Below are 27,789 nucleotides of genomic sequence, written 5' to 3'. Positions count from 1 at the left end.
ATTGGTCAATACGTGACTTGTTTAAATCCAATAAAAAAATTTATCAAATGAGGGGGTGAGGGTATTTAAGAAAAAAATTTTCCCTTCTTTTCTTTCTCATCCTTTCTTTCCCTATTTTTTTATATTAAATCAATCCACTTTTTTTTTGTTTTTTGTGTGTGTTATTTGTGTACATATTTCATTATATTATCGGTAAGCCATCTTTTTTTTTTTTAATTTAAACTAAATAGAACTCTCTCTCTCTCTTTCTTTTTTTTTCTCCCCTCTTTCCCTTGGATTTTCAAACAAAGAATCCAAATACTTTTTATATAAAAAAAGGACCACTTATTATTTCTCTCTTGTTTTTAAAGTAAAAGTGTGAAATAAAGAGAGAGAGAAAAAAGAAGGACAAGAAAAAGCAAATATAAAATACCGGTTTTTGTGGTACAAGTTGATATGAGCTCATAAGAGGATGATTCAATCTTTTTTTTCTCACATTTGTGACGATAAGGAAAAGGGAGACAGATGCTCACAGAATAAAAGAAATTGCTTTTTTTTTGTGTGTGTGTATACTGTTGGTGTTCTTATCCAATCAAACTGCGGTATTCAGTCCTAGCGATTCTGTTTATGCCGATTAAAATTGAGCATGAAAGAAAGAGAGAGAGAGAGAAAGAGAGTCTATGATAGTGGATGAGAAAAAGATTTATTTTTTTTTTGGCTGATCAATTCTTTTTAATTAGGGAAAAAAAAAAAAGAATAAAAGAAAATGAATGGAGACGGTCATCAAGGTAAATGAAAACAGGTTGATATTTTATTTTGTTTTAACTTTTTTGTACTAGATTTAGGAGGTAACGCGACTTGTGATTCTTTTTTTTTGTTTGGTTTTGTTTCTTATGCTTTTTATACGTAGATCTTTTAAATCAACAAGGAATAACAAATAAAGAGCACCTAAACATCTACCTTCAATTGATTAAGCATGCTTCCCCTTTTACTTATCTGGATTGCTTATTGAAAACAACCGAAAAAGAAATGCTGAATAATCTCGCTGAAAGTGATGATGTTGCGAATATTTTGTATCAGGCATTAACAGAATCCTGGCATCAGAAAGAGAAAAAAACACTTGCCCTGATTTTAAAGGTAGAAATCAAGAATGAAAAATGATTCAACCGTTTAATTGTTTTTTTTAATAGACACTGAATAACATTCCTTTTCCTGTAAGACGTCTAGCCAAGTGTAAGTTGGGAGTGGCGATAAAGGAATTGGTGAATGATACACTTGGACAAGACGATGATATTCATATGGCTGCAAAACAATTAAAGATAAAGTGGATGAAATTATTGAAAGCAAATGATTCGACAAAAGGTAATTTTCACAACCCTCCTTCATGATCTCTTTTTTAATTTGATTATAGTACAACCCTCTGCATCAGCACCCATACAGAAAAAACCTGAAATCAGATTAGCCATCGACAAAGAACCACCCGCGTCAAAACTTGCAGTGAACAAAGAACCCTCGTTGAGGGCCATGGCCCTGGCCGACCACAACTTCATGGCCGAATTGCTAAAGGAGCCACCCAAACAGTATCGTACGCGTCCGGTCTATCACAACGAAAACGTCGCAGACCTCTTACAAACCAAACAGTCCAACGCTGTTTCCTCTGAGCCCACGACCCCTACCGCTGCCTTTGTACCCCAATTGCCCACCCGCTCTCCTCCTGCTACCCCTAAAAAATCAGTCAAATTTGCTGATAAATTATATGAAATCAGAGAGTATACGCCTGACCCTGAAGAATGGGCTAATTTTGTAAGTTTTTTTTTTGTTTAAATCCTGCAACTATCTCATTTTTTTTCGTAACAGGATGCGATGGGTCAGCCTGTGAATCATGAATATGGTAATGCGCACGATATGGACGTACAAGAAGCGCATGTGGCCTTTAACATGTCACCTTCTTTGAACTGGTACAGACCTCGTCTGATTGCCATTGATCCAAGTATTGAAAATATCTGTGTTCGTAAACCGATCCTGACCCAGGAGTCTCAGTGGCATGAACGCCGTGAACGTACGGCACTCGCGGCTGTCTATCTAAGCCAGCATCATATCCCCTTTTCTCCTGCAGAGCCTGATGAAGTGCCCGACATGAACCTGAACGTACCCATCATTCCGATCGTCGATATCGATATACCCGAGTCCAGTGCAGATCCTGGCCTGGTCCAGCCCATCTTTCATCCTCCTGCGTTTCATCCTACCACTGCTCCTAATCCTCCTCACCCTCAAGCACCCTCTTATCAACCCCATCCTCCTGTGGAACGACCCAAGGTCAGCGAAAGAGATATTGATGCCCTACTGAAAAATAATCCTACGTAAAGTACATACCATATGAAATACAGCATCCTGTTTAACTCGTTTTCTATTAGCATCATGAGTTCCTTAAAACAGTTATCCTTCTTACATACAGGTGCCACCAAAGTCAATCCGGCCAGTCAGGTAAAGAAAGAAAAGTTCAAGTGGATCGAATGACTCATGTGTTCTTTAGGGAAACTTACACGGCATTCGAGCTGATCATGCAAAGGTATCCAAAAAGCAAGTATTCAAAAAAAATAACAGCAGCTCTTCATCTATCGCATCACCACATTACTATTAAAAAAGCTTTGGGCTTGTATTTTGTTTTCTGTATATACTTTTTTTTTTTCTTCTTCTTTTTTCCATTCATTTTAATTAAAAAAAAAAAAAAAAAAAAGTAACAGCTGGGTTCTCCATTCCCCTTATGTCCATGTTGTGTTTTATTGTTCTTTTTTAATATGCCAGATGAGAGGAAAATCAAACTTTTAGTTTCCAAACAGCTTGGTGGTATCAAGCCGTGATTTGTTCCTGTTTTGCCAGAGATTCAATCTCTTTTATTGTACACAATTGGCTCCCAATCATTACTGTCTGTTTTTTGAATCAATTTCTATTCATGATTTAATAAACAATAAGAGTGTTCTTTCAATCCTTGCCTTTGCAGGCTTCTTACATGTTATAAACAGTCATGTCAATTCTAGCTGTTTATGCAGTGAAAGAAAGACAAGTGATTAAAATACCAAAGCGTACTATGTTTAAAGGTGCTTTAAATGAAATATGGCCCTCGCATGGTTTATGAAGGCGTGTTACCTGTTTATAAATTAGGGTCAAATAAATATCATAAAGAAAACATGAAGGTTATTTCTTTTATGCTCTTCAAAGAGCTTTACAACTGCAAACCACCTCTTCTTTTCTCACAAGCCTACAATTCTTTTCTATGGCCAGATCAAGGAAATAGTGCATATGCTAACCGTACGAAGAGGGAAAGATGTTGAACTTTTCCAACAATCAAAAAGCTTATTAAAGATTTTTGTATTGTATGCTTTTATGATTGTGGTTTTAGCTAATGGTATTATTTATTATCTGCTTTTCTTTATATGAGCTAAACAGTGTATGGTAGTGCGTATCATCAAGTACGAGGTAAGATACGTATCTTGTGCGGCATTGGCTTAAAAACAATACCTTCTTCGACAACATGGTTCAAATCGACAGGCATAAGGTTACCTTCTGAATCAAGGTCGGGTACAACGGTAAACTTGGAAAAGAAACGAACGTAGAAATTAAAGAACTGGACTTCAGCCTAGTGGATGATAAACAGGGATCAGTTGACGTGATTGAGTCTGTCTTTTCGTTTTAGGGTGCTTACCAGATGAATACCAGGACATATCCTTCTTCCCCATCCAAACCCAAAATGATCTCTTTCTTGGATCCTTGCATTGGCCGCAGCGCTTATTTTCTTTAGACCGTCCATGTATCGCTCGGGCCTGAAGCGATCAGGGTCTTCATAGAAAGCCTTGTTCTGGTGCATGGCCCACATACTGCTAAAGAGCATCGAGCCCTTGGGAACAAAGTAGCCCTGAGCAGTGACATCGTCTGTGGTCATGTGTGGAAGGCCAAAAGTAGTGCCTGGACGAAAGCGTTGAACTTCCTTTTGTACACAGAGCATGTAAGGGAATTGGTCAATGTCTTGATAAAAATGAGGTACGGCGTCCGCTGAATTCTTGGCTTTCCACGCGTCCAGTTCTTTGATCAGAGTCTCCTGCACTTTAGGCTGTTGAGAGAGGATAGCCAAGGTCCAATACAAAGCGACGGTGATAGGATCTGATCCGGCTATGATTATGTCAGCTTTTCATTTTATTTTTTATTTTTATTAGAAAAGGTTAGGCTTTGAACGTGTGATAGAAACTGTGTCCACACTTACTCATAAAAACATATATATCATCCTCATCCATAGAGCCCTTCTCTTTCATCTTGTACAACTCCTTTATGAGTGAGTCATCCTCCTTTTTCATGGCGTCTTCTATGAGCTTTGAAATGATCGGATCGCGTTGATTATTGATAAGTGCCTGCATCTTATCCCTTGTGTCCCTCCATCGGTCGATCCATGCCAAACTAGGAGTGTACGAGACCAGATCGCCTGCTACACCAGAATAAATCAAGGCATAATGACTCAAGTTGCTGATGGACTGGAAGGTGGGATCTTCTATACTTTCAAGTCTGGTGGCAGCTGTCACTCGTAGTACAAAATTGAGTGACGCCAGAGAAAGATGTTGGTAGCAATCAAAGGCTTTTCCATCTCCTGACATATCCCGTAGCCGATCCATCAAGTTGTCGGCTTCAGCTTCCAAAATGTTGATATAATTCCGTAAAGATTCCGGTGCGAACAAGGAAACAGCTTGAATGAAGAAAGTAAGACGTTTTGTATCTTTTGTTAGCAATCAGATCATTTACCCGTCTTTCTCACCGTTTTCCATTTTGGCGTATATTGAGCAAAGGAGAGGCCTCTAAATACAGCAGGGTCACATACATCGCTTTAGGTTCTCCCTCTGCATAGAGTCTTACCTGCCATGTCTACCATAAATATCCACATTGAATCGGTGATAAGGCCGAGATGAAGTACTGCTGCCTGCTTTGACAAAGAATTCATGCGCCAAAAGAGGATCACTGATCATGATCCAAAGTTGGTTTCCCATGTTGATCTTGAAAATAGGACCATTTTCATTATGCCATTGAGTCACCTTGCTTGAAGGGCAGTTCCTAAGAGATAACATGTGGCCTAAGAATAAAAAAAAAATTCAAGAGCAGAAGGTCAGAATATGTTTATTCGAGACAAGGAAAAAAAAAAAAGGATTTACCAAAGATGGGCCAACTGATAGAGCCGTGTGGATAAGGGATTTCTTTCATTCCTTCTTTTTCCTTAGCAGACCTTGAGTTTTTCAACAGATACAAGGTAGACAAAAGCGCCAAACATGCTGGTAGTAATAAAGGTGTATTCTGCTTTAGCCTATCTAAATCCATACTGTGTTGTAATATATGATAGAAGAAGATGAAAGCAAAAAAAAAAAAAAAAAAAAAAAAAGGATCAGTGGGTTTTGGCGCTAAAAAAGGTACAGCCCAAATGCAGTATTATTTATACAATAATCAACTGCAGATCTTTATGCCAAACATTTTTATCTAGACTGAGCTTTATCTAAATTGTTGTCATCTACTTGAGCTTGACCCATAAGATATGTATCCTCTTGAACAGCATGATCAAAAACAGGATAATCAAAAGGTATTTTCAAGTTAGATGACGATTTGGGTATCGATTGTTTTATTTAACACATAAAGTCTTTTTTTAAATTTGGAGTAAGATAAAGTGTTTTATGTTGCTATTCGATCACTTTGCTTTATATAGAATATATGAATAACCTAATTGGGTATAAACTACATAAAGATGAATCTGAAATAACCTTATTGAGGTAAAGATGGTGTGTTGTTTGGATACACAGAGAGTGGTACAAAAAATGTCCATTTAAGAAACAATATTATGTGTTTTAAAAGTAAATCTTGATAGATAAAAAAAAAAGTCTAATACAATCAATGTCTTTGAAATTTCAATAAACATGTTGCTAGATTTTAAATAAAACAATCAAATTTGGCAAGTTTTCTTAAAATCAACATCAACGCTTTGCTGGAATCACAAAGTTCAAGAGCTTTAGAGTAAACTATTTTGTGTCGTTGGTTGGATTTGAGGGTTATATGTCTAAGTTGCTTTGATGATTAGAAGTTGAGGTTTTGATATAAATGGACTGACTAAAGCAATAAAAGTTATACAAGTCCACACAGTTATTTAGGATAGGAGTGATTGTATTTTTAATCTGAAGGGAAAGTTTGGGTAATAGCATCAGAGACATGGCTGTGAACACAGCAAAGATATGGACAGCCCTGCCAATATTTCTAAATAGCTGTTCAATTGATAGTTTCCAATGGCTTATATTAACGAAGCATCATATTTGTACAATGCAGTCATTGACTAAAGAATTGTTTTGGTTTGACCATCATTCGTACATTTGGAAATCATGCTTTTTAAAAACGTCTTTTCTAAAGATTCAACAATGTTGTCATCAGCAATACCATTATCCTGTTGTCGATTGATGCTAAATGCTATTTCACAAAAAACCAGGGACATCACCCGAACGCCTGAGACATCCTTTGTATTATCACAGTTTGCAAAAGTGAATATGATATACGGTTGGCATACGTGGCTGTCTGTTTGAACACTTGCCGCTCGACATCTGCAGAAATCTCTTTAAACAGCCCAATATTGCAACTGTCACTATTTTTTGACAGCTTGATCAAGAAAAGAATAAAAGGCTTTTTTTGTTATTCTCCTTTTTTTAGTTTCTTTATTTAATTCAGATGCTTCATTAAAAGGTAGGCCTTCTGATACTGACCTGTTGGTTGCTTCTTTACCGTTTTTGTTTTACTATTCTCAGATATGCACTAACACATCTCCTTTGGCAACAAGCAAGCTTCCAATACCTCTTTGGACATGTGGAAAACAGCAGCAGCATTTCTCTTATTAGCATATACTCTGGTGTTTGATCCAATTGGCAACATTGATAAACCAAGCGTCAAATTCCATTTCGTCTGCAATCTGGATATTGGCCAAATGTTCATAGCATAGTCAAGAGCGCTTCTTTGAACAAAAATATATTAAAAATGCTGATAGATGAAGAGGACAACATTTTAAATATTGTTGTCAGTAAAGGTAATTGATAAATCAAAAACATGTATCGAGGCGTGACTGCTGCAATAGATGGTTGTTTAAGGAATTCCGTCTTTCTTTCTTTTTGTGTATGAGGATTTGTTAAGGCTACATAAGATTATAGTCACTTTATCTTAGTAAAAGGAATCGGATATGATCCTGAATAGTATGATGACATAACTTGGAACCATTTACAACATTATTCCCAGCACAGATCAATAAAAGACTTTGATTAGTTTTTTATATTAAGCTTTATTCATATTAACTTCACATAGTCAAATATATGGCGTGGTTGTAATATAGTTTATTGATGATATGAGCATGTTGAATACGGAATGACAATTACTTACCGGATCATCATTAGCCACGTAAACATTTATCCTGGCTGAGATATTATTATTAGCAATGATATCCAATCACGGAACTAAAGATCTAAATTCATCTGTACCGTCTCCTTAAATAGTCCTACATCCAGGGTTATCTGAAACCATCCCAATAGCATAATTGGCAACCCAGGCTAGGAACAGGCTAAACTAATAATTAGAAATAGTAATCATCTATTCTGTCGAATTGACCATAAATCTGTCCTAATTATTTATCCGTATCATATCACTTTTTACATGTAGAATTTATAATATATTATTCAATCTTAGTTATCTTAACTTAATAAAGAGACACCAAGTTCTAACAGTATTTCTTTATCTTTGTTGTTATACTACTTTTTTACCTAAAACTCCTCTATCTTAAACAGGATTTTATTCGGATGCCGCATTTTTAGCTGGTCATCATAAGAAACATTTTTTAATAACAGGGCTTGTGCCCAGGAACAAACAAACAGAAAACGACCATGGAAATTGGAACTTGTACTACCAGAAGCAAGACTAATTCAGCAGAAAGAAATTGACCATTTCGCTAGGGGATTTTGCCCCTTTGTTAAATCACTTGTTACAGTCGTTCCAACGCCAAAGAGCGGCTTTTATTATCTCAAAGGGCGGGTTTTATCCTCTCAAAGAACGCTTTTTCATATAATAGCATAACAACATTTCCTATTTTGTTCTGACGGTCTTACAAAATTCTTAAGAGATTCTGATCGACCTGGAATTTATGAAGATCAGGAAAAATTCCACTTATACCAAACTACTGAAGAATTAGAACGAAAGAGTCAACAATCAGAACAATCAAATGAGTTAACTACCTTTGTTAATGGTTTTGTAAATTATAATTAATCGCGACTTTTTATTAATTACAAGAAAAGCAGCAACTAAAATTCAAGTGAAGATCTTTACCCATAAGGTGTTTCAGCCCATGAATAATGAAAATGAAAATAATGATCATTTCGTCTCCATAAACCTATCAACCGAGCAAATTTTTAAAATTATTCATAAGCTCACCAATCAATTTAAGACTGATAAATCGTTTAGCAGTTGGTGTGCGAAGACAGATTTAAGTTTTCTAACCATTGGCGCAGATAGAAAGACAAGAAAGCTAAATGAAGAAAAAATGCAAGAGTAGAATAAGATCATTACGCGTTTTAAGCGCACAGTATCATTGTAAGAAAAGAAAAGAAAAAGAAGAGATCACAAATTTAATGCGTCTTTATTGTTTTAGAACCACTCGCCAGGGAAATTGCAAGCTCCTTATCATTTTATCAAAAGAAAATAATGGATCTTAAAAATCAAGGTTTCACTATCATCGGCTATTGTCGTAAATCGACTCAGCAAACGACAAGACATAAATGAACCAAAGCATTACAAGATATGATTGATCACTTTTATGAAAGGTCTTTTGCTCAATTTGTTTTTGTCTCGCCGTGCGATGATACCACGCAACCAATAATTGTTCGAGACATTCACTGTGATATGAAGGCTTTAAATAAGCTGTCAGGGTGGATCCCATCCTGTACTTGCCTGCCTCCCGTGCTCACCTGTCTCGTCTCATCAGATGGCGCATGGGTTGGATCCCAGGCAAGCCTGCTCCCTGTCCCTGTGGTCTTGGCGGTACTTCTCGCTCGCTTCTCATGGTCTGCACCTTGGTTCCTTCCGCCCTTTGGTGCTGCTTACCTATGCCGTCAGCTAACTATATGGGTCACCCCATCGACTATGCCTTGAGCTTGCTCCCTGTCTCTGCTTCTGCCCGGTGTCCGCCCTTCTGGTCCGCTTCTGGATAGACAAGTCCTCTGCTTCTGCTATCTATAACCACTAGTGACCAGCGCTCTGATCCACCCTCTGGCTTCTATCTCCCATTGCCAAACCATTTTAGTGCACGATGCGGAGGAGACCAAGGTGTTGACGAGTAGCTCAGTAGTTAGCGCTGCCATTGACTATTTCTCTCTCCTTTTTTTCGCTCTTGCGTGCTCTGCGAGTGTTTTTTGTTTCTTGTCTCTTCTTTTTGTTTCTTGAGTATGACTATAATGGTATTTATCGCTTGTCAATATACTCCTTATATATTAATAAAAAATTTCGTCTAAATAAGCTGTCAAATATTCATGGAATCTCAAAGGGTAAATCAATCACAGCCATCATGAAAAAAGACAAGTATATTTGTTATATTATATTTAGATATGTTGATGTTTATTAAGACTAAAGAAAAAGATTTGTTTGGTCACTTGCGATTATGCAGGTTTATCAACCAATTCAATGGATATTCAACGATTTCTTCTGTAACAAAAAAAATAGATATCGAAACAATTACTAACAGTAATATTTTGCATAGTGATAATGAAAACATCAAGAAGATTCTCATTGGTCTTTTCTATTATGAAAACTGGTTTGACACATTTGAAAGTGGTGACTTGCTGAATGATGAAAAACTCATGGATGCATTCAAGAATTGTCGATCTTCGAATAAATAGAGACATTTATAAATGGTCTTGTTCTTGTTTCTCCCTCTCTCTCTGTGTGTCTCTTTCTTTCTCTATTAAAAATATATACCGTATAAAGTGTGCCTCTCTCCCCTAAATTAGAATAAAAATTGTTCTATTGTTTGTATTTTAAAGGTTCAAAATCAATTGCTGCATTTGATTGAATCAAAGGTTTCCATCAGTTTCAAATATTTTTCAACATTAATTTCAGTATTTTTTTTTTACAAACATTAAAATACATATTGCTTATTTTCTTGTTATTCATAAAGGGAAAATAGGGGAAAAAAATTTTAATAGTGTCGCGGAGGAAAACTGTGCGGAACTCGATAGTCTATTTTGCATTGTCATTTTAATCACGACAGACAAATTAGGGGGGCGTCGATCTCAATCTAACGAATTTTATTTGTTTTATGATTGGTCAATTAGGAAATGAATTTAATAAAACGCTTCTACCACTTTTCGCATTAGATTCAAATATGATGAACTTTATAAATGACATGATTGGTCGAGAACGAAAATGTGCAAAAAGAATACTGCAAAACATGGAACTATTTCATTACGAGGACGTCGATATTCTGTAATATTCATTGGCTAACTTATTTTGGGTCTAATGAAATTTGAGATTGATGACTCCTGTTGTTTTTATCAAAATCATTTAAATTGAATTAGTCTGTCAAAGTGCATCATCACTTCAAAAATTAAAATTGTCAGACCTAACTGAATTTTTCAGTCTTTACTCACTGCAAGTTCAAATCTAACTGATTGTTTGTCGTTCCTAAAACAATCTCAGTTTTCTCCGCTTCAGCTCCTCATCTGTACTTGCCAAAGTGGCAGCAGATGGTTTGTAGTAAAAAGGTTCAAAAGTGTTGAGATTCAGACTCCAGTTGGTATGCTTCTTGACAATTAAAATTGAATTTCCTTTTGTTACGGCTTTTGTACTAGCTGCAGATCTTCTAGAGTGAGCCTTATAACTTTTATCAGCACCTGCTTGTATCATCCATTTCTTTACCAACTTTGAGAAGGTGGATAGATGTATAGAGGTAACCTTTGTGGGATCAGAGATATAGCCTAGAAGCAGAGTATGATTGTCTGGTAATGAAGTTCGCAATGAGAAAGTCAAAGAGCTTAAAAAAATCGAATTGAGCTACAACCATGATCTCCACTGGATTACCCGCTTCGAAGAGGTACTTGACAGAATAAAAGAGCATATACACGACTTGCTATTAAAGAAAAGGCAAGAACTTGCGATAGCTTAAATAAAATTTGCTGTTGATAAACGCGATTTTAGCCTAAAAGAACCAATTTACGAGCTTATTTGGCAAAGGGTGCCTTGAAGAAGCGAAAGGTGACTACCTCATAGATGATTGTAAGCAATAATAGCAACAGAGGAACAGTTTCCAACGTTTCCAACAGCAATATAAATGCCTCAGACTTGGTACGTATTTCTCTTTTTCTATCACTAAACATCGTAGTATTAAATCCAGTGATTTCTTTTTGTCTGTCCAGTTGTAGTCAAAGATGAACGGAAAGAACAAAGGATCTAAAGGAAACCAAGAAGACACGGGTGAATAAGATGACGCAGATGAAGAAGATGATGATTCAAAGGAAGACGACGTAAATACAAAAAGAAAACTTATGTTTTTGTGCATATGATTTGACTTGCTTTAATCTAGAAGTCAAGTATTTAATCAGACTGGCTTAGGTACGTGAACAGTAACGCAAATGCATTTCATCCGTACAAATAAACCCCATGAAATAATCATATAATCAATTGATGTCCTGAGGCTAATAATATTATCAGATCCGACAAGGGAGTGTCTTCTAGACCCTACTTTGACCGTGATCTATGCAATAAACATATGAAAGCTCACAGTATCGAAAGCCATTATGTTTTTGAGTCTCACCATGAGATTATCGATGTCTTTGTTGACTCGGTCAATGATTTGTCTATATAACACATCAATGCTAAGCGTTTCTTAACCAAGCATATTTTTGTTTTCTTGTCTATAGAGCAATCTCAGAGAACCAAAATAGTCGTCAAAATCCTTTCGTCCTTCTTGCTCAACATCGACTCTAATGATACCTAAACTGCTGAGGAACTGGGGTTTTTTGAGAGTCTTCTACTTGCAGTGTAAGTAGAGTGTGTATGTGTGTGCGTATTTTGGTAATCTGCATAAAACTATAAACTAAGCTTTCTTTAGTCATAGTACCTATTCGTCACACTGCAACTACCGTGCTTTTGAAGACTCTTTCTTCGAGTCACTTGTGAAACTTTTTTTTTAAAGTTATCGCTAAAAGCGTCAAAACCAACGAATGTAAAGCAAATTTTGTCAAAGGATAACCTATCCTCGAAAGCATGACAAAACAGTTGAAGACGTTAGGACACTTTGTTGATGACAAAAGTCAGTATACATCAGACAGTCTGTTCAAGCTCTTTGGCTTGAAAGACATTGAGCTTTTGTTGGTTGAGGTCTCTGGCTGCTTTAACAATAAAGTCAAGCTTAATTTTGATTATCACAAGGGTATGTTTGGTGCTCTTGCAATGATCAAGTCAATTGCTGACAAGTATGAATATGCTTCAATTGACCAATTTGAAAAGGCCAAGGTCCTTTTTCTGATCGCAGCCGGTAAGGCCTATCTGGTGAGTATAAGCAAGGATGTTAATTTCTTTTGAAAATTAGCAGGGCAATACCTTTACCTCTGGAGCCTGTCGTATAAGAAAAATAATTTACTTGACTTGTGGATAAAGTCCTCTCTTCTTTACTCAGATTTTGACGACAAGCAAGACTTTGTTCCTGATTTAGTCCGATTCTGCTGGGGTTCAAAGGTAACATGCTCCCTTCTGATAAGTTTATGGGTGCAGCAATACTTGTATCAAATTAGAGTATCATTGAAAAGTCTGTTGAAAGCATTGTGGCCCTCAAGCAAAGTCATTGGCAAAACAGGGCCAAATGGCGATAACATGAATCCTATTATTCTCAAATTGACCAAGGAAGAAGATGGCTCGGGAATAGCAAACTTGGGACCTCTGTATTCCCTTCTCTACCCTTAATTTTTTTTTCTTTGTTATTCTTTGTTATTAGTTCCTTTTCTAAATATACCACAGACATCCTCAACACATAATTATTTGTAAGCCTCATGAAAGAATTGTGCATTTAATTCATAACCAAGGAAAAGTGAAGAAGGAATTTGACAAAGGACTTCATACGAGTGCACCGCAAGCTTTACTTGCTTATTAACTAAAAGAAGACTATCATATGCTGAGTGTTTACATAGGCACATGACATAAACAGTTCTCAAACCGATTTTATGAGTTTTGAATTATATTTTGGACATGTTGAAGGGAAATTTCATTTGCTGCATTTACTATTCTCTCCTCAAGAGTTTCAATGTTTTGAAGCTCATGTCGATTTCCGTTTTCTTTCGTCAGATCCCAGAATTGCTCCACAAGCTCCACAACAGCGATACCTGCTTTTTCCAAGTACGAGTCAAGGCTTACTCTGTTTGTAAGCATATTGATCCGGCTCTTCATCGACTTTGTCTATTACCTCAGCATTATTCTCATTATCAATGTCTCCACGTTTATCCTCATTTAAAAATACGAACTTTGACATTTTTTAATTTTCATGTTATCAAAAGGACAGTGAGATCGACAGCTGCCAATACGTGAATTTGCTTTCTGAAGTTTTTCAAATTAAATTTTCAAGTCCCATACTTTTTTCTAGTCAATCCTCGAATTGCGGGTTGAACGACTGTAAGATTTATTATTCTTAAAATAGTTAAAAAGCGTTACTAGTTGTATTACAAATAGGTATTCTAAAGCTCAACTTCATTGTCACAATGACCGTGAACCATACCGAACAAAGGATGATTTCATAAAAAGGCATTACTCTCTATGGGTCAAATGGTTGTCCTCTAGGAACTTTGAGTCACTGCAGTTCCATCAATAACTGGAAGACGAGAATTCCGGTAGTACTAATTCTGCAAATGTATAAAAAAGACGTCTCGCTTTTTCTTTTAAATTAGCAACTTTTACTTCTTTTATTCTGTATGACTAAAAACGGACCCGTTCCATTACCACCGTTTGCTATTGACATGATCGCGAATACATGTGGGATCTCACCAGAAGAAGCAACTAACCCTGAAAATATTCAACGCTTTAGAGAACGATTGGAAAGCATGAAAGAACCAGGCAATGTAGAAACGGAAGACAGAACGATCGAATTTGATCATGTCAAGGTTGATCTTACTATTATAAAGCCTTTGGGACATGAAAATAAGATTTTGCCAGTTATTTTGTACTTGTAATGGGATTTATCTCTCTAAACAACTACTATGCATATATTTAACGTTACTTGTAATAGACATGGTGGAGGATGGGTCTTTGGCGACTATGCTCTTTTTTCTGTCTTTGTAAACAAGGTATTGTCCTTTTGCTTTTTTTTTACAGCACATGCTTATTTTTCTGAGCTCAATAGTTAGCTAATCATATACCTTGTTGTATTGTATTTGTAAACTACTCATTGAGTCCCAAAGTAAAGCATCCAGTTGCTTTAGAGGAATGTTATGCTTCTCTTTGCTGGGTTCAACAAAATGCGCAAGCTCTCAATGTTGATTTGAATCGATTGACTGTTTCTGGTGATTCTGCTGGAGGAAACTTGACTGCTGCTCTTACAAGTACGTTGTTCATCCCATTAGAAATAGAGATGTATTCTTAATGCTGCTCCTTATTTATATAGTTCTTGCAAAGCAAAGAGGAAACACAGGCATCACCAGCCAAGTTCTCTTTTATCCTGTTGTTGACAATGACTTTGAAACAGAATCTTATATTCTCTATAAAGATGACGCCTTCTTGCGACGTGAAAATATGCAGCAGGTCTGGCAACTGTATACTGCAAAGGAAGAAGACTGGAGCTCACCTCTGATGGCACCTTTGAAAGCCACGACAGAAGAGCTTAGCGGTCTCCCTCCTGCGTTGGTCATCACAGCTGAAAGGGATGTACTCCGAAGCGAAGGAGTGGCCTATGCAAAAAAACTGGCAAAGGCTGGTGTCTCCACTCTCTCTACAACATACCATAACGTCACTCATGGATTCGTAACTATCGCCATGCCCCATCTTCTTCCCGAGGCCTATTCGGTGATTGATCAAATGACTGATTGGCTAAACAAAGGTTGGAAGAGCACTTCAAAGGTTTAAAATTAAAAAAAAAAAAAAAAAAAAAAAAAAAAAACTTTGCTTTTCTTGACAATTTCCTACTATTGCCGCCTTTGTCTTTTAAATCGATCTCTATTAATGACTTAATAAATAATAAGGATGTTCATTCAATCTTGGCATTTTCAAATTACTTACATTTTATGAACAGTCAAGCCAACCCTAGTTGTTTGTTCAATGAAGGATTTTCTAATAGGCGCTTCGAAACAGTAGGAAAAAAAAAATTCAATTTGCAAGAAAAATAGCCCGCTATAAGCAAATCGAACCTGAATAAATAAGGTCATACCAATTTAAGCATGTAGGATAGTCTCTAATTGAGCCTTTTACAAACATCAGAAGCAATATGGTGCTAAAAAATCAAATTGAAGAAGTCAACACAAGATATGGGTACCAAGGTACCTGATATACACACTTACACATTCAATGACGATACTAGTTCTTTTAGCTGTAAAAAAAAAAGGAAAGACGCTTGTTCATTTGAACAGCAGTCTGACATCATCTTTTCTCTTTTGTTTCTTTTACAAATAGAGGATCATTAATTACTTTTTTGCTATCTTCTTTTTATAAAAGTTTGTTAGACAAGCATCCGACTCCATTTATATTATTAGTAAAGTGCGTGTGTGTGTGTATTTTTCTTAAATGACAGTCTGTAAGGAATAATATCAGCAAGTGACTTTGAATGGTAATAAAAAAATGAAGAAGAGGATTGCTTACACTAAACCTTGTGTATGCACAACTTCAGAGATGATCAAAGTTAAAACCTACGGATGCTATAGTATAGAATGCATAAAGAGAAATGAAAGCTTGGCAATGCTGATCAAGTAAACAAAAATAAACAAAAAGCAAATAATACTGCAGTAAGTACAGTTTGAAAAGAGCAGTAATAAAACATGAAGAACTAAATTGTATCAAACAAGAGAATGGCATACAGGCTTTAGAATACAACTCAATGAACAAAAAAAAAAAAAAAGGAAAACGAGACTCTTGTACCCAATAAAAGCAAACTACCCTTTTTGCCCCTCTTTCTTTTGATACAAGAACGGAAATGGGCCGAGAACAAATTAAGCTTTTCTTGCTTGATGTTTATTTCCATCTACTTTTGTGAGAAACTTCTTTAGAAAAATAAACTTGAATTGTTTTCATATTATTTTCACACACACTATAAATTTTTCTTTCTCTTGGAGCCTTTTTTTATATTTCTTTTATTTTCACAGCAACACACAATGGTTGCTTGGTACGATAATTTATATAAACTTATTCTAACTGGCGTTTCAGGTGTTGGTAAATCTAATGCCATGTCTAGATTTGCTGTAAGTGACAGCCTAAGTTTATTTTAGAAACTCATCTGGCTCCTTTGATACATTCTAGAGAAATGAGTTCAGCTCAGAGTCTACAAGTACTATAGGTGTTGAATTTGAAATTAAAAACCTTGAAATTGGTATAGACAATAGTAGCCTAAAATAGACAAGAGAATGTATTGCTAAATTGTACTTTAGACAATCATATTGTCGAAGTGTCAATTTGGGATTTCGCTGCAGAAGAAAAATTCAGGGTTATCGTTCCAGCGTAAGAATCATATAAAAATAATAAACAACTAGCAAGAAAGAGAGAGAGAGAAAGGAGCGCTGACGTTATTGTATAGTTATTGTAGCAATGTGGCAGGCGTATTCATTTTTTACGGGAAAAAAAAATAGGCATCCTTTTTGCTTTCATACTCAACTCCCTTTCCCTCTGTAGACATCACCTCTCGATTCTCCTTTGAAAACGCTCGATGCTATTGGCTTCATGAAATAAGAAAATCAGCAGACCCGAATGCTGTGATTATGCTCGTAGGCAATAAGGTCGATTTAGGTGAATCCAGTCGAGAGGTTAAAACAGAGGAAGGTAGATCACTGGCTGAAGAAGAAGGACTTTTATTTATCGAGACATCCGCCTTGGATGCTACCAATATCGATGCAGCCTTTACTATCCTCATCAGCAAAATCTGTTCAAACTTTTCTACCAAAACCCAAGGCTGCCCCGAGTCAACCGATAACTAAAAAACGTATTCAGTCAAGATTCTCTCATGTTCGAGGTTTGTTTTCTTCGTAAAGAAATTACAGGGAAAGAAAAAGAAAGCGGATGTATATGCTGTTAAATAAATGTTTATTTTACACATCATTCAAATCTCTCTTAATCCTTCTTTGGATCCTGAACGCTCGAAAGGTGTCTATTTGCTAGTACACTTTTAAATTTCATCATCAGATACTTCAGAGGACCAAGGTCGATCGACTGTACCGTATCCTGTAGAATAAAGTCCAGGATGTTCTCTCGACTCTTTTGTACGGTTTCATGCGTCTTGACCCATTGTTATGTTTGAGGTAACATGGATTATTTGTAAAACAAAAAAGTACATTATGACTCTTGTCGATTGTTTGTCGATAAAAAGACAATGGTTATACAATTGTTAAAGCAAGATTGTTCTGCCCATTTATCATACTAGGCAATATTGATTATCGAGATTTGACCATAGTTACCGCTCATAGAGTTTTATCATCTCAATACTTGCTCTCTGCCTTGATTTAAATACAGAATATGGCCTTGATTAGGTTAGTTGGAGAGTTTTTCTAAAAACATGAATGTGTTTTCCACAAAAAGATGAAGAGGGAAGACAAGGTTCAACGTGTCCAGTGAATACTTGCTGTAGATACACAGACATGGGTCTACCTAATCTTTGTCGACTGCTAATAATAAATCCCTTTTAAAGAACTGTTTACTTTATGGATCCGTGTTTCCGACTAAATGACACGATGCTACCTATTTTGGATACATTTAGAAAAGCCTTTAGGCCATGATTTCCTTGTTCTCTGAGAAGCATTGGTCGCTCTCTTTGGATAGACGGTAATGATGGACTTGATTGGAACTCTGGCCGATATTCATCCGGACAGCCCGCTTTATGTCCTTCTGATGACACTTTATGATACAAACAACCCCCTGGCCTGTTTGCTCTTTATCACAGCTCTCTTTGTTTCTGACAGCCTGGTTGTTTCAAGCATCCCCTCCATGAAACGGTTGACTGTTGGTGGATGTATTGTGTCCTTTGATGCTTATGAGGTTCTATTGCGATGGTTGGAATGCATCAGCTTCACTAGGGAAAGGGCACTTGATCCAAACCTCATCCTCTTTCATCCATCTGCTTTGAAAGGCTATGAGAACAGAGCATGCAAAGTGAAGGCGTATGCTGGTGAAAGTGTACCTTGTTGAACAAGAGCAAAAGGAGGCTGTAACGGGTATCACTCTAGGATTTTTTTTTGTGCCATCCTTTGGATGAACGTGTCAAGACATGCCTTCTGATCTGTGAATCCATAGAAGGCTACCAGTCTTGTTTTCTAAAGATGACTTGAGCAGCGTTCCAAGAGACCTTCTTTCCCGTTCAGCAAAGACTACGCCTTGTTTTGTCAGACCAGGTGCGCACACAAAACGATATGATTGGATGAACCAAGAAATAGGAACAGAGCTCGTCTCATAAAAAGACATGGACAGGTGAAACCGTGCTTTGTAGGTGTGAATGAGGTGATCTTTTTTTAGTCACTACAACAGGTGCACCTAGCTTTGTGTTATTGCGACACGGTCTTTATTTGGTTAAAAAAAAAGAAAGAAAAAGAAAAAAAGAACATTTGGATTTCTTGGTACGTTGTCTGATTGGTTTATTTTCATTTCTTTCTAAAAGAGATTTCTTGGTATTTGATAAAGCATTCAATTTGAATGGAGGATCAAGCTACGTCTGCTCTCCTTCACACTTTTGGTCTCTCTTTTTTTTGGATTTTATAAATTGCTTTGGATGTTGAGTAAAGCAAACCTTTGAACGGATAAATAAACCGAATGAATCGATCAGAGCAGGTCACATTCTATAAAGAGTGACGATACAGAGTGATAAGTATGGGTTGGAATGATGACATTCAGTGTTCATGTAGATGACACTAGAAGGAAATAGATTGGATGGCTACTTATTTGATAGGACTGTACACGCCTGCTCCAGAATGAATAGTTGACTTTATATTGTAAAAGAAAGAGCGGTTGACAATGACATTCGATACGATTGAAATTAAGCTTTCAATTTGCAGAATGAATACAAAGGACATAAAAAGTAATTTGGTGAATAATAAAAAATATTTTTTTTGTGCCTTTCTTCCTCTACGTGTTGATAGCACGACAGAAGACATTGAAACAATAAAGTATAAAGCTTACAGAAAGAAATCCAACTGAAACAGAGGGACTTAGGCAATAGCAAAACAAGGAATGAATTTGTACCGAGTGAAATAAGTTGTATTTTTACTTTTTTGTTCCTTTTATTTGGGTGACACTATGTCATTCTCGCTTTCTTTTTTCAGGTCGCTTGATATCATCCTGAACACACGTCAGAAACTCTCTCGATTTAAGATTTTGAATGCGGAAATAGTCTTTTGGATTACAGAGTTTCAAGGGCAGCCCAAACGTGTATAGTTTGATCTAGAGATATTGAGCTCATTCACCTGCAGTGCATGTCATAAAGGAATTTCATACCTTTGGGGTCCACAAAGAGTCATCCAAGTCTCAACACGGCCTGTTGATCGACTTGAGCCTTGTCAAATCGTACCAAATTTTCTTGGCCTAACTCGACATGACCAAAAGCTTTTTAGCCCACGACAAAAATAAATGGTTTGCAAACCACCAATCTCTCTGTTCTAAATTAAGCAGACTTGCATCTATCTTGACCTTTTTTTTTCTTTTTTCACTGTAATTTTTACCGTGGGCGGTTCTTTGTCGATGGCTAATCTGATTTCAGTTTTTTTCTGTATGGTGGTGATGTAGATGGTTGTAGTGTTATAAAAAAATCTCCTCGTTGAGGGTCATGGCCCTGGCCGACCACAATTTCATGGCAGAATTGCTAAAGGAACCACCCAAACAGTATCGTACGCGTCCGGTCTATCACAACGAAAACATCGCAGATCTCTTACAAACCAAATAGTCAAACGCTGTTTCCTCTAAGCCTACGACCCCTACCGCTGCCTTTGTATCCTAATTGCCCACCCGCTCTCCTCCTGCTACCCCTAAAAAATCAGTCAAATTTGCTGATAAGTTATATGAGATCAGAACCTGTTTATAAAATAGTGTCAAATAAAGACTATAAAAAAGAAAATATGAAGGTTATTTCTTTTATGCTCTTCAAAGAGCTTGCAACTACAAAACATTTCTTCTTACAAGTTTACAACTCCTCTTTTTTATGATCAGATCAAGAAAATGATGTATATGGTAATTTAAAAAGAGAGGAGGATATCTTACTCTTCCAACGATTAAAAAGCTTATTAAAGATTGTGGTATTGTATGCTTTTATGATTGTGGTTTTAGCTAATGTTTATTATGGGCATTATTTATTATCTGCTTTTCTTTATATGAGCTAAACAGTGTATAGTAGTGCGTATCATCAAGTACGAGGTAAGATACGTATCTTGTACGGCATTGGCTTAGAAACAATACCTTCTTCGACAACATGGTTCAAATCAACAGGCATAAGGTTACCTTCTGAATCAAGGTCGGGTGCAACGGTAAACTTGGAAAAGAAACGAACGTAGAAATTAAAGAACTGAACTTCAGCCTACTTTGGTAGGAGACTGAGCAGCTTATATTTGAGTAGATATAGGTGGTGAAAGAAGAACTATGTTTATAGGATATTGACCCGTCTAATATGAAAGATAATCTGGATGGGTGAAGCACCGCTTTATTGGATGCCTTTCCTCGAGTGTCGTAGATCCATCTAATACATGTGTCTTGCGCTTCTTCAAGATCATGTTGTAGAGGACTTGTGAAGCGATTGATGGCCCATTGTATTCGAGTTGTGAATGTACGATGTGCGTGTGGAATCTAGCTGAGAGAATCTTTGGAAAGCCGAGGGGTTTACACTTATGGATGACAGCACGTTCATTGTGTCAAGGGCCTTCAAAAAAAAAAAAGTATTTGTACAATCTATTTCCGGAAATGGTGTTCACTGCTTTTAGGAATAAATATTGCGTTTACTTGTCGCTTTCTTGTAGATATTGTATAATAGATTTATAAAAATGCAGTCTGACTTTTTGAAAATGATATATTTTGAACTATTTCAGTCAGTAAGCCAACAATGGGTCACTCAGCCTGATCATAACTATAGAATCAACGTTTTGCTGTATCTACGATAAATGTAATCACAAAGTTACTATCTGATAATGATTATTTCATAAACCAAACAATTCTCTTCCACTTTGAATTAAAATCAGGTTTAGTCAGTCATCATGTTCTTTGAATACCTATAATTATCAGACTAGTTTTACAACAATTTTAAATCTTGAGACCCAACATATACGTAGCATATTTTCATAGATACAGTTTTAATAAAAGCTTAGAATAAAAAAATGATACAAATATTAAAATATACAATTTTTTGTTTTTGGATTTTATGGTGAAGGATGGCTTCATGAATTCACACACCATTTCACCTCATTCTTGTTTCTTCCTTTAAATTTTGTTCAAAGGAGGCAAACTCTTCCTATATAAGTAACATAATGCTAGTATAAGTATTTTATAGTGTGCTTGTCAATATATAACATAGCCTAACCATGCCAAGCACCTTAACGATCACTAGGACGTTCATCAGCTCTGATTCGTTGCTAACCAACGAGAAACGCTTGGCCATAACTGGCATGTATAACTCATCTCCCTACAAAGTCATCTTAAAGAGGGAACGGCCAAAACCTAATTCAAAAAAAATATATATTGGGTGAAGTGAGTATATTACCATATTTATAATATATTCATGACTGAACTGATATTTATCCTCACACAGCAAGCCAAACGAGACTGGGCTTTTCATCCTCAAAGAAATCTGCCGGTCGACAGAGAGCTTCATCCCTTTTACCAACTTAACAAAGTCGTCCTCTTCTTGATACTTGCTTTCTTTCTATGGACGCTTTATCTCTATGTAAAAAAAATAGATCTCTCTTTTTCTATCCTTGATTCCCTGGTGGAAGTCTAGCTTTTACTTTTGTCCTTTTTCTGCAATGTCCATTCTAAAAAAAACATGAGCCGGGCATATTATCATAGTTATGTACGTCCTTTTTTATTGATATATACACAGAAAAAAATGTGCGTTCTTTAGCACAATTCAAAGACGTAACTTGTAGAATTGGCCATAGATACTTCATCGTGAACTTGCTTCCGACTTGTCATTGGCCATTGCTGAGCCAGCAGCAAGACTCACTGCTATCTTCATTACAGCATCATCAAGGGCTGAAGGAACTGTGAAGGATGGTTGAGGATCCCTACCCTATTTGTAGTTTGCATATTAAATTTATGATTAGTTTCAGTAATGCTTTCATGAAGATCATATCTTTTAACTTACGTCGATCAACGCTTTGCAGTAAAGCACTGTGTCACCAGAAACTCTAGGTAGTTGAATACCTTTGTAAACCTCTTTCAGTAAAATAGTCCCAGTTCCTTCATCCAAATAGGCAGATATGCATCTACTCTTGTTCCACTTGTCTATTGGGAACACAAAAAACAAGCTCCTATATACAGCTCATGTGAGTATACTATCAGCTTTTTTTTAAAAAAATTTACAAATCTTACCAAAACCAGATTTCAGCCAAGCTGGCTTTCTCTTCGACTTAATCGGTTGAACTTGTAAAAATCCCCCTTTACTTGAACATCTTTGGAAACATGATTCAGAATGCCTACTTCATCTTTGACAATTGTCGGCCATAACAGATTTTCCAGCTTCTCCAATTCTTGTGATTGGATTCCTGTTTTATTGTGGTCGAAATTGGTACTCAGACACAGACAAAAAAGGAAAAGAAAATGTAAAGCAAACAGTCGATTTGCTTTGCTTAAAAGCTAGAGTATATTGTTATCATTGTCTTTGCTTTTTCTTTAAAAAAGCAAATAATTATATATACGATGAAACAGCTTCAATTTTCTTTTCTTTTTTTTTTGGGTAAAACTCTGTATTTTAAAGAAAGAGAATAGTTTTATTTTCGTACTTTGTGATTAACAGCTTCACTGTTTACTTTTATCAAGTGAAGCTTTGTAGATTGGCATTCTTGTTTTTATTACAGCATATTCTATAAGCGCAAAAGTACAGATGTGGTGTTTGTCTTGGGAAATAGAGCACATGTTAAGTCACTCTCCCCTTTTCTGCATACAACTAAAGGATAACATGAATCCCAATGTTCCCAAAATGGTTAAAAAAAGCATTGCGATCTGTATTACAAGATAGTATTCTGAAGCGCAGCATTGTCACAATGACAGTGAACTATACCAGGCAAGAAGGAAAATACCCTTTAGTGGAATAATACAAAGGATAAATTCATCAAAAGGTCCTAAGAAGACATTACTCTCTAATAACTTTGAGATATTGTAGTTTCCTCAATAATAGCAAAAGCAAAATCTCCCGTAGTACCAATTCTGCAAAAGTATAAAAAAGACGCCCCACTTTTTCGTTTATTATTGTAGTTCCATCAATAATAGCAAAAGCAAAAGTTCTGGTAGTACCAATTCTGCTAATGTATAAAAAAGACGCCCCACTTTTTCTTTTAAATTAGCAATCTTTACTTCTTTTGTTCTGTATGACTAAAAACGAACCCGTCTCATTACCACCATTTGCTATAGACATTATCGCAAAGGCGTTTGGAATCTCACCAGAAGAAGCAGCTAACCCTGAAAATATGCAAGTCCTTAGAGAACGATTGGAAAGCATGAAAGAACCAGGCAATGTAGAAACGGAAGACAGAACGATCGAATTTGATCATGTCAAGGCTGATCTTACTATTGTAAAGCCTTTGGGACATGAAAATAAGACTTTGCCAGTTATTTTGTACTTGTAATGGGATTTCTCTCTCTAAATAACTGCTATGCATATATTTAACGTTACTTGTAATAGACATGGTGGAGGATGGATCTATGGCGACTATCCCGTTTTTTCTGTCTTTTTAAACAAGGTATTGTCCTTTTGATATTTTTTTTACATCACATGCTTATTTTTCTGAGCTCAATAGTTAGCTAATCATATGTCTTGTTGTATTGTATTTGTAAACTACTCATTGAGTCCCAAAGTAAAGTACCCGGTGGCTTTAGAGGAATGTTATGCTTCTCTTTGCTGGGTTCAACAAAATGCACAAGCACTCAATGTTGATTTGAATCGATTGGTTGTTGCTGGTGATTCTTCAGGAGGAAACTTGACTGCTGCTCTTACAAGTACGTTGTTCATCCCATTAGAAATAGAGATGTATTCTTAATGCTGCTCCTTATTTATATAGTTCTTGCAAAGCAAAGAGGGAACACAGGAATCACCAGCCAAGTTCTCTTTTATCCTGTTGTTGACAATGAATTTGAAACAGAATCTTATATTCTCTATAAAGACGACGCCTTCTTACCACGTGAAAAGATGCAGCAGGCCTGGCAACTGTATACTACAAAGGAACAGGACTGGAGCTCACCTCTGATGGCACCTTTGAAAGCCACGACAGAAGAGCTTAGCGGTCTCCCTCCTGCGTTGGTCATCACAGCTGAAAGGGATGTACTCCGAAGCGAAGGAGTGGCCTATGCAAAAAAACTGGCAAAGGCTGGTGTCTCCACTCTTTCTACAACATACCATAACGTCGCTCATGGATTCGTGACTTTCGCCATGCCCCGTCTTCTTCCCGAGGCCTATTCTGTGATTGCTCAAATGACTGATTGGCTAAACAGAGGTTGGAAGAGCACTTCAAAGATTTAAAAGTAAAAAAAAAGAACCTTGCTTTTCTCGACAATGTCCTACTATTGGCGTCTTTGTCTTTTAAATCGATCTCTATTAATGACTTAATAAATAATAAGGATGTTCATTCAATCTTGGCATTTTCAAATTACTTACATGTTATGAACAGTCGAGTCAACCCTAATTGCTTATTCAATAAAGGATTTTCTAATAGGCGCTTCGAAACAGTAGAAAAAAAAATTCAATTTGCAAAAAAAAATAACCCGCTATAAGCAAATGGAACCTGAATAAATAAGGTCATACTCTTTTAAGCAGGTAGGATAGTCTCTAATTGAGCCTTTTACAAACATCAGAGGCAATATGGTGCTAAAGCTCAAATGGAGAAGTCAACACAAGGTATGTGCACCAAGGTACTTGATATACACACTTACACATTCAATGACGATACTAGTTCTTTTAGCTGTAAAAAAAAAAAAGGAAAGACGCTTGTTCATTTGAACAGCAGTCTGACATCATCTTTTCTCTTTTGTTTCTTTTACAAATAGAGGATCATTAATTACTTTTTTGCTATCTTCTTTTTATAAAAGTTTGTTAGACAAGCATCCGACTCCATTTATATTATTAGTAAAGTGCGTGTGTGTGTGTATTTTTCTTAAATGACAGTCTGTAAGGAATAATATCAGCAAGTGACTTTGAACGATAATGAAAAGAATGAAGAAGAGAATTGCTTACACTAAACCTTGTGTACGCACAACTTCAGACATGATCAAAGCTAAAACCTACGGATGCTATAGTATAGAATGCATAAAGAGAAATGAAAGCTTGGCAATGCTGATCAAGTAAACAAAAATAAACAAAAAGCAAACAATACTGCAGTAAGTACAGTTTGAAAAGAGCAGTAATAAAACATGAAGAACTAAATTGTATCAAACAAGAAGATGGCATACAGGCTTTAGAATGCAATTCAATGAACAAAAAAAAAAAAAAAAAAAAAAAAAAAAAAACGAGACTCTTGTGCCCAATAAAAGCAAACCACCTCTTTTGCCAGAGAACAAATTAAACTTTTCTCCTTTGGTTTCATGTTTATTATGCTTTTATGCGAAACTCCTTTAGCAAAATAAACTTGCTTTGTTTTCATATTTATTTTCACATACACACACACACACTATAAATTTTTCTTTCTCTTGGAGCCTTTTTTTATATTTCTTTTATTTTCACAGCAACACACAATGGTTGCTTGGTACGATAATTTATATAAACTTATTCTAACTGGCGATTCAGGTGTTGGTAAATCTAATGCCATGTCTAGATTTGCTGTAAGTGACAGCCTAACTTTTTTTTTTTTTTTTTTTTTTTTTTTTTTTTGGGAAATTCATCCCGCTCCTTTTATACGTTTTAGAGCAATGAATTTGACTTGGAGTATAGAAAAACTGTGGGTATTCAATTTGCAGGTAAAACCCTTAAAATTGGTATGGACAATAGTAGCTTAAAATAGACAAGAGAATGTATTGCTGAATTCTACTTTAGACAATCATATTGTTGAAGTGTCAATTTGGGATTTCGCTGCAGAAGAAAAATTCAGGGTTATCGTTCCAGCGTAAGAATCATATAAAAAATAATAAACAAGTAGCAAGAGAGAGAGAAAGGAGCGCTGACGTTATTGTATAGTTATTGTAGCAATGTGGCAGGCGTATTCATTTTTTACGGGAAAAAAAAATAGGCATCCTTTTTGCTTTCATACTCAACTCCCTTTCCCTCTGTAGACATCACCTCTCGATTCTCCTTTGAAAACGCTCGATGCTATTGGCTTCATGAAATAAGAAAATCAGCAGACCCGAATGCTGTGATTATGCTCGTAGGCAATAAGGTCGATTTAGGTGAATCCAGTCGAGAGGTTAAAACAGAGGAAGGTAGATCACTGGCTGAAGAAGAAGGACTTTTATTTATCGAGACATCCGCCTTGGATGCTACCAATATCGATGGAGCCTTTACTATCCTCATCAGCAAAATCTGTTCAAACTTTTCTACCAAAACCCAAGGCTGCCCCGAGTCAACCGATAACTAAAAAACGTATTCAGTCAAGATTCTCTCATGTTCGAGGTTTGTTTTCTTCGTAAAGAAATTACAGGGAAAGAAAAAGAAAGCGGATGTATATGCTGTTAAATAAATGTTTATTTTACACATCATTCAAATCTCCCTTAATCCTTCTTTGGATCCTGAACGCTCGAAAGGTGTCTATTTGCTAGTACACTTTTAAATTTCATCATCAGATACTTCAGAGGACCAAGGTCGATCGACTGTACCGTATCCTGTAGAATAAAGTTCAGGATGTTCTTTGGACTATTTACTGCGGTTCCATGTGTCTTGTACCATAGTGTAATTATCTAAAGGATGGACTATTTAATGGTGCATGAGCTAAGCACAATGACACACATACCTGTCTTTGTGTCTTTGTTGATTGAGTTATTCATTGTATAAGAAGCTTTGGAAAAAAAAAAATAAGAAAAAGCAACTAAATTTATGCCAAAGAAAAATTACAGTTGGTAAAATTTGTTTTTTTGTTAATTTTTTAGATCAAAGATGTGTAATCAGTTGAAAGAGGTATTTATAGATGTTCAACCTATTATTCCGTACAAAAGATATAAAGAGGATGATACACGTTGCATCTTACACTGGTTCTTCAGAGAGTTCGCTCTTTACTGCCTTCCGTGCTACAGGTTGTCCTTATCCCTTTCATCTTCCCATGAGTTAAAAAATACGCTTTGTTCTGGCCTACTACTACTTTTTTTTTACAGTCACCTTATACAAGTTTGTTTTGTGTTCACTTGTGATTCATCTTGGCTTGAGCATAGGTAAAGATATTCAAAAGCCTTGCTGAACGAAACAATGCACTCTGAGCCATTTTGCTTTTG

The 27,789-nt window shown here is 36.2% G+C and overlaps 10 protein-coding genes across 10 annotated transcripts; 9 read left to right on the top strand and 1 right to left on the bottom strand.

Moving 5' to 3' along the window:
• Positions 1 to 745: 745 nt before the first annotated feature.
• On the top strand, positions 746 to 2,620 carry RO3G_16679 (uncharacterized protein; the record flags this gene model as incomplete). The annotated part of the gene is made up of 7 exons (XM_067671263.1): positions 746 to 767; positions 890 to 1,116; positions 1,170 to 1,212; positions 1,391 to 1,782; positions 1,837 to 2,339; positions 2,394 to 2,463; positions 2,513 to 2,620. 7 exons carry the CDS (start codon positions 746 to 748, stop codon positions 2,618 to 2,620), a joined length of 1,365 nt encoding a protein of 454 aa, XP_067527364.1.
• An 825-nt stretch (positions 2,621 to 3,445) lies between these two features.
• RO3G_16678 (uncharacterized protein) lies at positions 3,446 to 5,334 on the bottom strand (the record flags this gene model as incomplete). The annotated part of the gene is made up of 6 exons (XM_067671262.1): positions 3,446 to 3,616; positions 3,683 to 4,146; positions 4,238 to 4,711; positions 4,768 to 4,820; positions 4,879 to 5,092; positions 5,172 to 5,334. 6 exons carry the CDS (start codon positions 5,332 to 5,334, stop codon positions 3,446 to 3,448), a joined length of 1,539 nt encoding a protein of 512 aa, XP_067527363.1.
• A 3,393-nt stretch (positions 5,335 to 8,727) lies between these two features.
• On the top strand, positions 8,728 to 9,233 carry RO3G_16677 (uncharacterized protein; the record flags this gene model as incomplete). Its single annotated transcript, XM_067671261.1, has 2 exons — positions 8,728 to 8,770; positions 8,944 to 9,233. The coding sequence occupies 2 exons, from the start codon at positions 8,728 to 8,730 to the stop codon at positions 9,231 to 9,233; spliced, it is 333 nt and encodes a 110-aa protein (XP_067527362.1).
• Positions 9,234 to 12,282: 3,049 nt separating this feature from the next.
• Positions 12,283 to 12,887, top strand: RO3G_16676 (uncharacterized protein; the record flags this gene model as incomplete). The annotated part of the gene is made up of 3 exons (XM_067671260.1): positions 12,283 to 12,567; positions 12,676 to 12,753; positions 12,810 to 12,887. 3 exons carry the CDS (start codon positions 12,283 to 12,285, stop codon positions 12,885 to 12,887), a joined length of 441 nt encoding a protein of 146 aa, XP_067527361.1.
• Positions 12,888 to 14,105: 1,218 nt separating this feature from the next.
• Positions 14,106 to 15,123, top strand: RO3G_16675 (uncharacterized protein; the record flags this gene model as incomplete). The annotated part of the gene is made up of 4 exons (XM_067671259.1): positions 14,106 to 14,230; positions 14,291 to 14,348; positions 14,405 to 14,603; positions 14,666 to 15,123. 4 exons carry the CDS (start codon positions 14,106 to 14,108, stop codon positions 15,121 to 15,123), a joined length of 840 nt encoding a protein of 279 aa, XP_067527360.1.
• A 1,238-nt stretch (positions 15,124 to 16,361) lies between these two features.
• RO3G_16674 (uncharacterized protein) lies at positions 16,362 to 17,177 on the top strand (the record flags this gene model as incomplete). The annotated part of the gene is made up of 3 exons (XM_067671258.1): positions 16,362 to 16,448; positions 16,635 to 16,704; positions 16,876 to 17,177. The coding sequence occupies 3 exons, from the start codon at positions 16,362 to 16,364 to the stop codon at positions 17,175 to 17,177; spliced, it is 459 nt and encodes a 152-aa protein (XP_067527359.1).
• An 847-nt stretch (positions 17,178 to 18,024) lies between these two features.
• Positions 18,025 to 18,381, top strand: RO3G_16673 (uncharacterized protein; the record flags this gene model as incomplete). The annotated part of the gene is made up of 1 exon (XM_067671257.1): positions 18,025 to 18,381. The coding sequence occupies one exon, from the start codon at positions 18,025 to 18,027 to the stop codon at positions 18,379 to 18,381; it is 357 nt and encodes a 118-aa protein (XP_067527358.1).
• A 5,468-nt stretch (positions 18,382 to 23,849) lies between these two features.
• RO3G_16672 (uncharacterized protein) lies at positions 23,850 to 24,898 on the top strand (the record flags this gene model as incomplete). Its single annotated transcript, XM_067671256.1, has 3 exons — positions 23,850 to 23,990; positions 24,180 to 24,378; positions 24,441 to 24,898. 3 exons carry the CDS (start codon positions 23,850 to 23,852, stop codon positions 24,896 to 24,898), a joined length of 798 nt encoding a protein of 265 aa, XP_067527357.1.
• A 1,208-nt stretch (positions 24,899 to 26,106) lies between these two features.
• Positions 26,107 to 26,372, top strand: RO3G_16671 (uncharacterized protein; the record flags this gene model as incomplete). The annotated part of the gene is made up of 2 exons (XM_067671255.1): positions 26,107 to 26,193; positions 26,277 to 26,372. 2 exons carry the CDS (start codon positions 26,107 to 26,109, stop codon positions 26,370 to 26,372), a joined length of 183 nt encoding a protein of 60 aa, XP_067527356.1.
• A 354-nt stretch (positions 26,373 to 26,726) lies between these two features.
• On the top strand, positions 26,727 to 26,942 carry RO3G_16670 (uncharacterized protein; the record flags this gene model as incomplete). The annotated part of the gene is made up of 1 exon (XM_067671254.1): positions 26,727 to 26,942. One exon carries the CDS (start codon positions 26,727 to 26,729, stop codon positions 26,940 to 26,942), a length of 216 nt encoding a protein of 71 aa, XP_067527355.1.
• Positions 26,943 to 27,789: the final 847 nt, after the last annotated feature.

This window comes from Rhizopus delemar, genomic scaffold (genome assembly GCF_000149305.1).
Source record: "Rhizopus delemar RA 99-880 supercont3.21 genomic scaffold, whole genome shotgun sequence".
NCBI classification, from domain to species: domain Eukaryota; kingdom Fungi; phylum Mucoromycota; class Mucoromycetes; order Mucorales; family Rhizopodaceae; genus Rhizopus; species Rhizopus delemar.
Note: the sequence above shows the minus strand (reverse complement) of the source record. Positions and strands in the feature narration are given on the sequence as shown.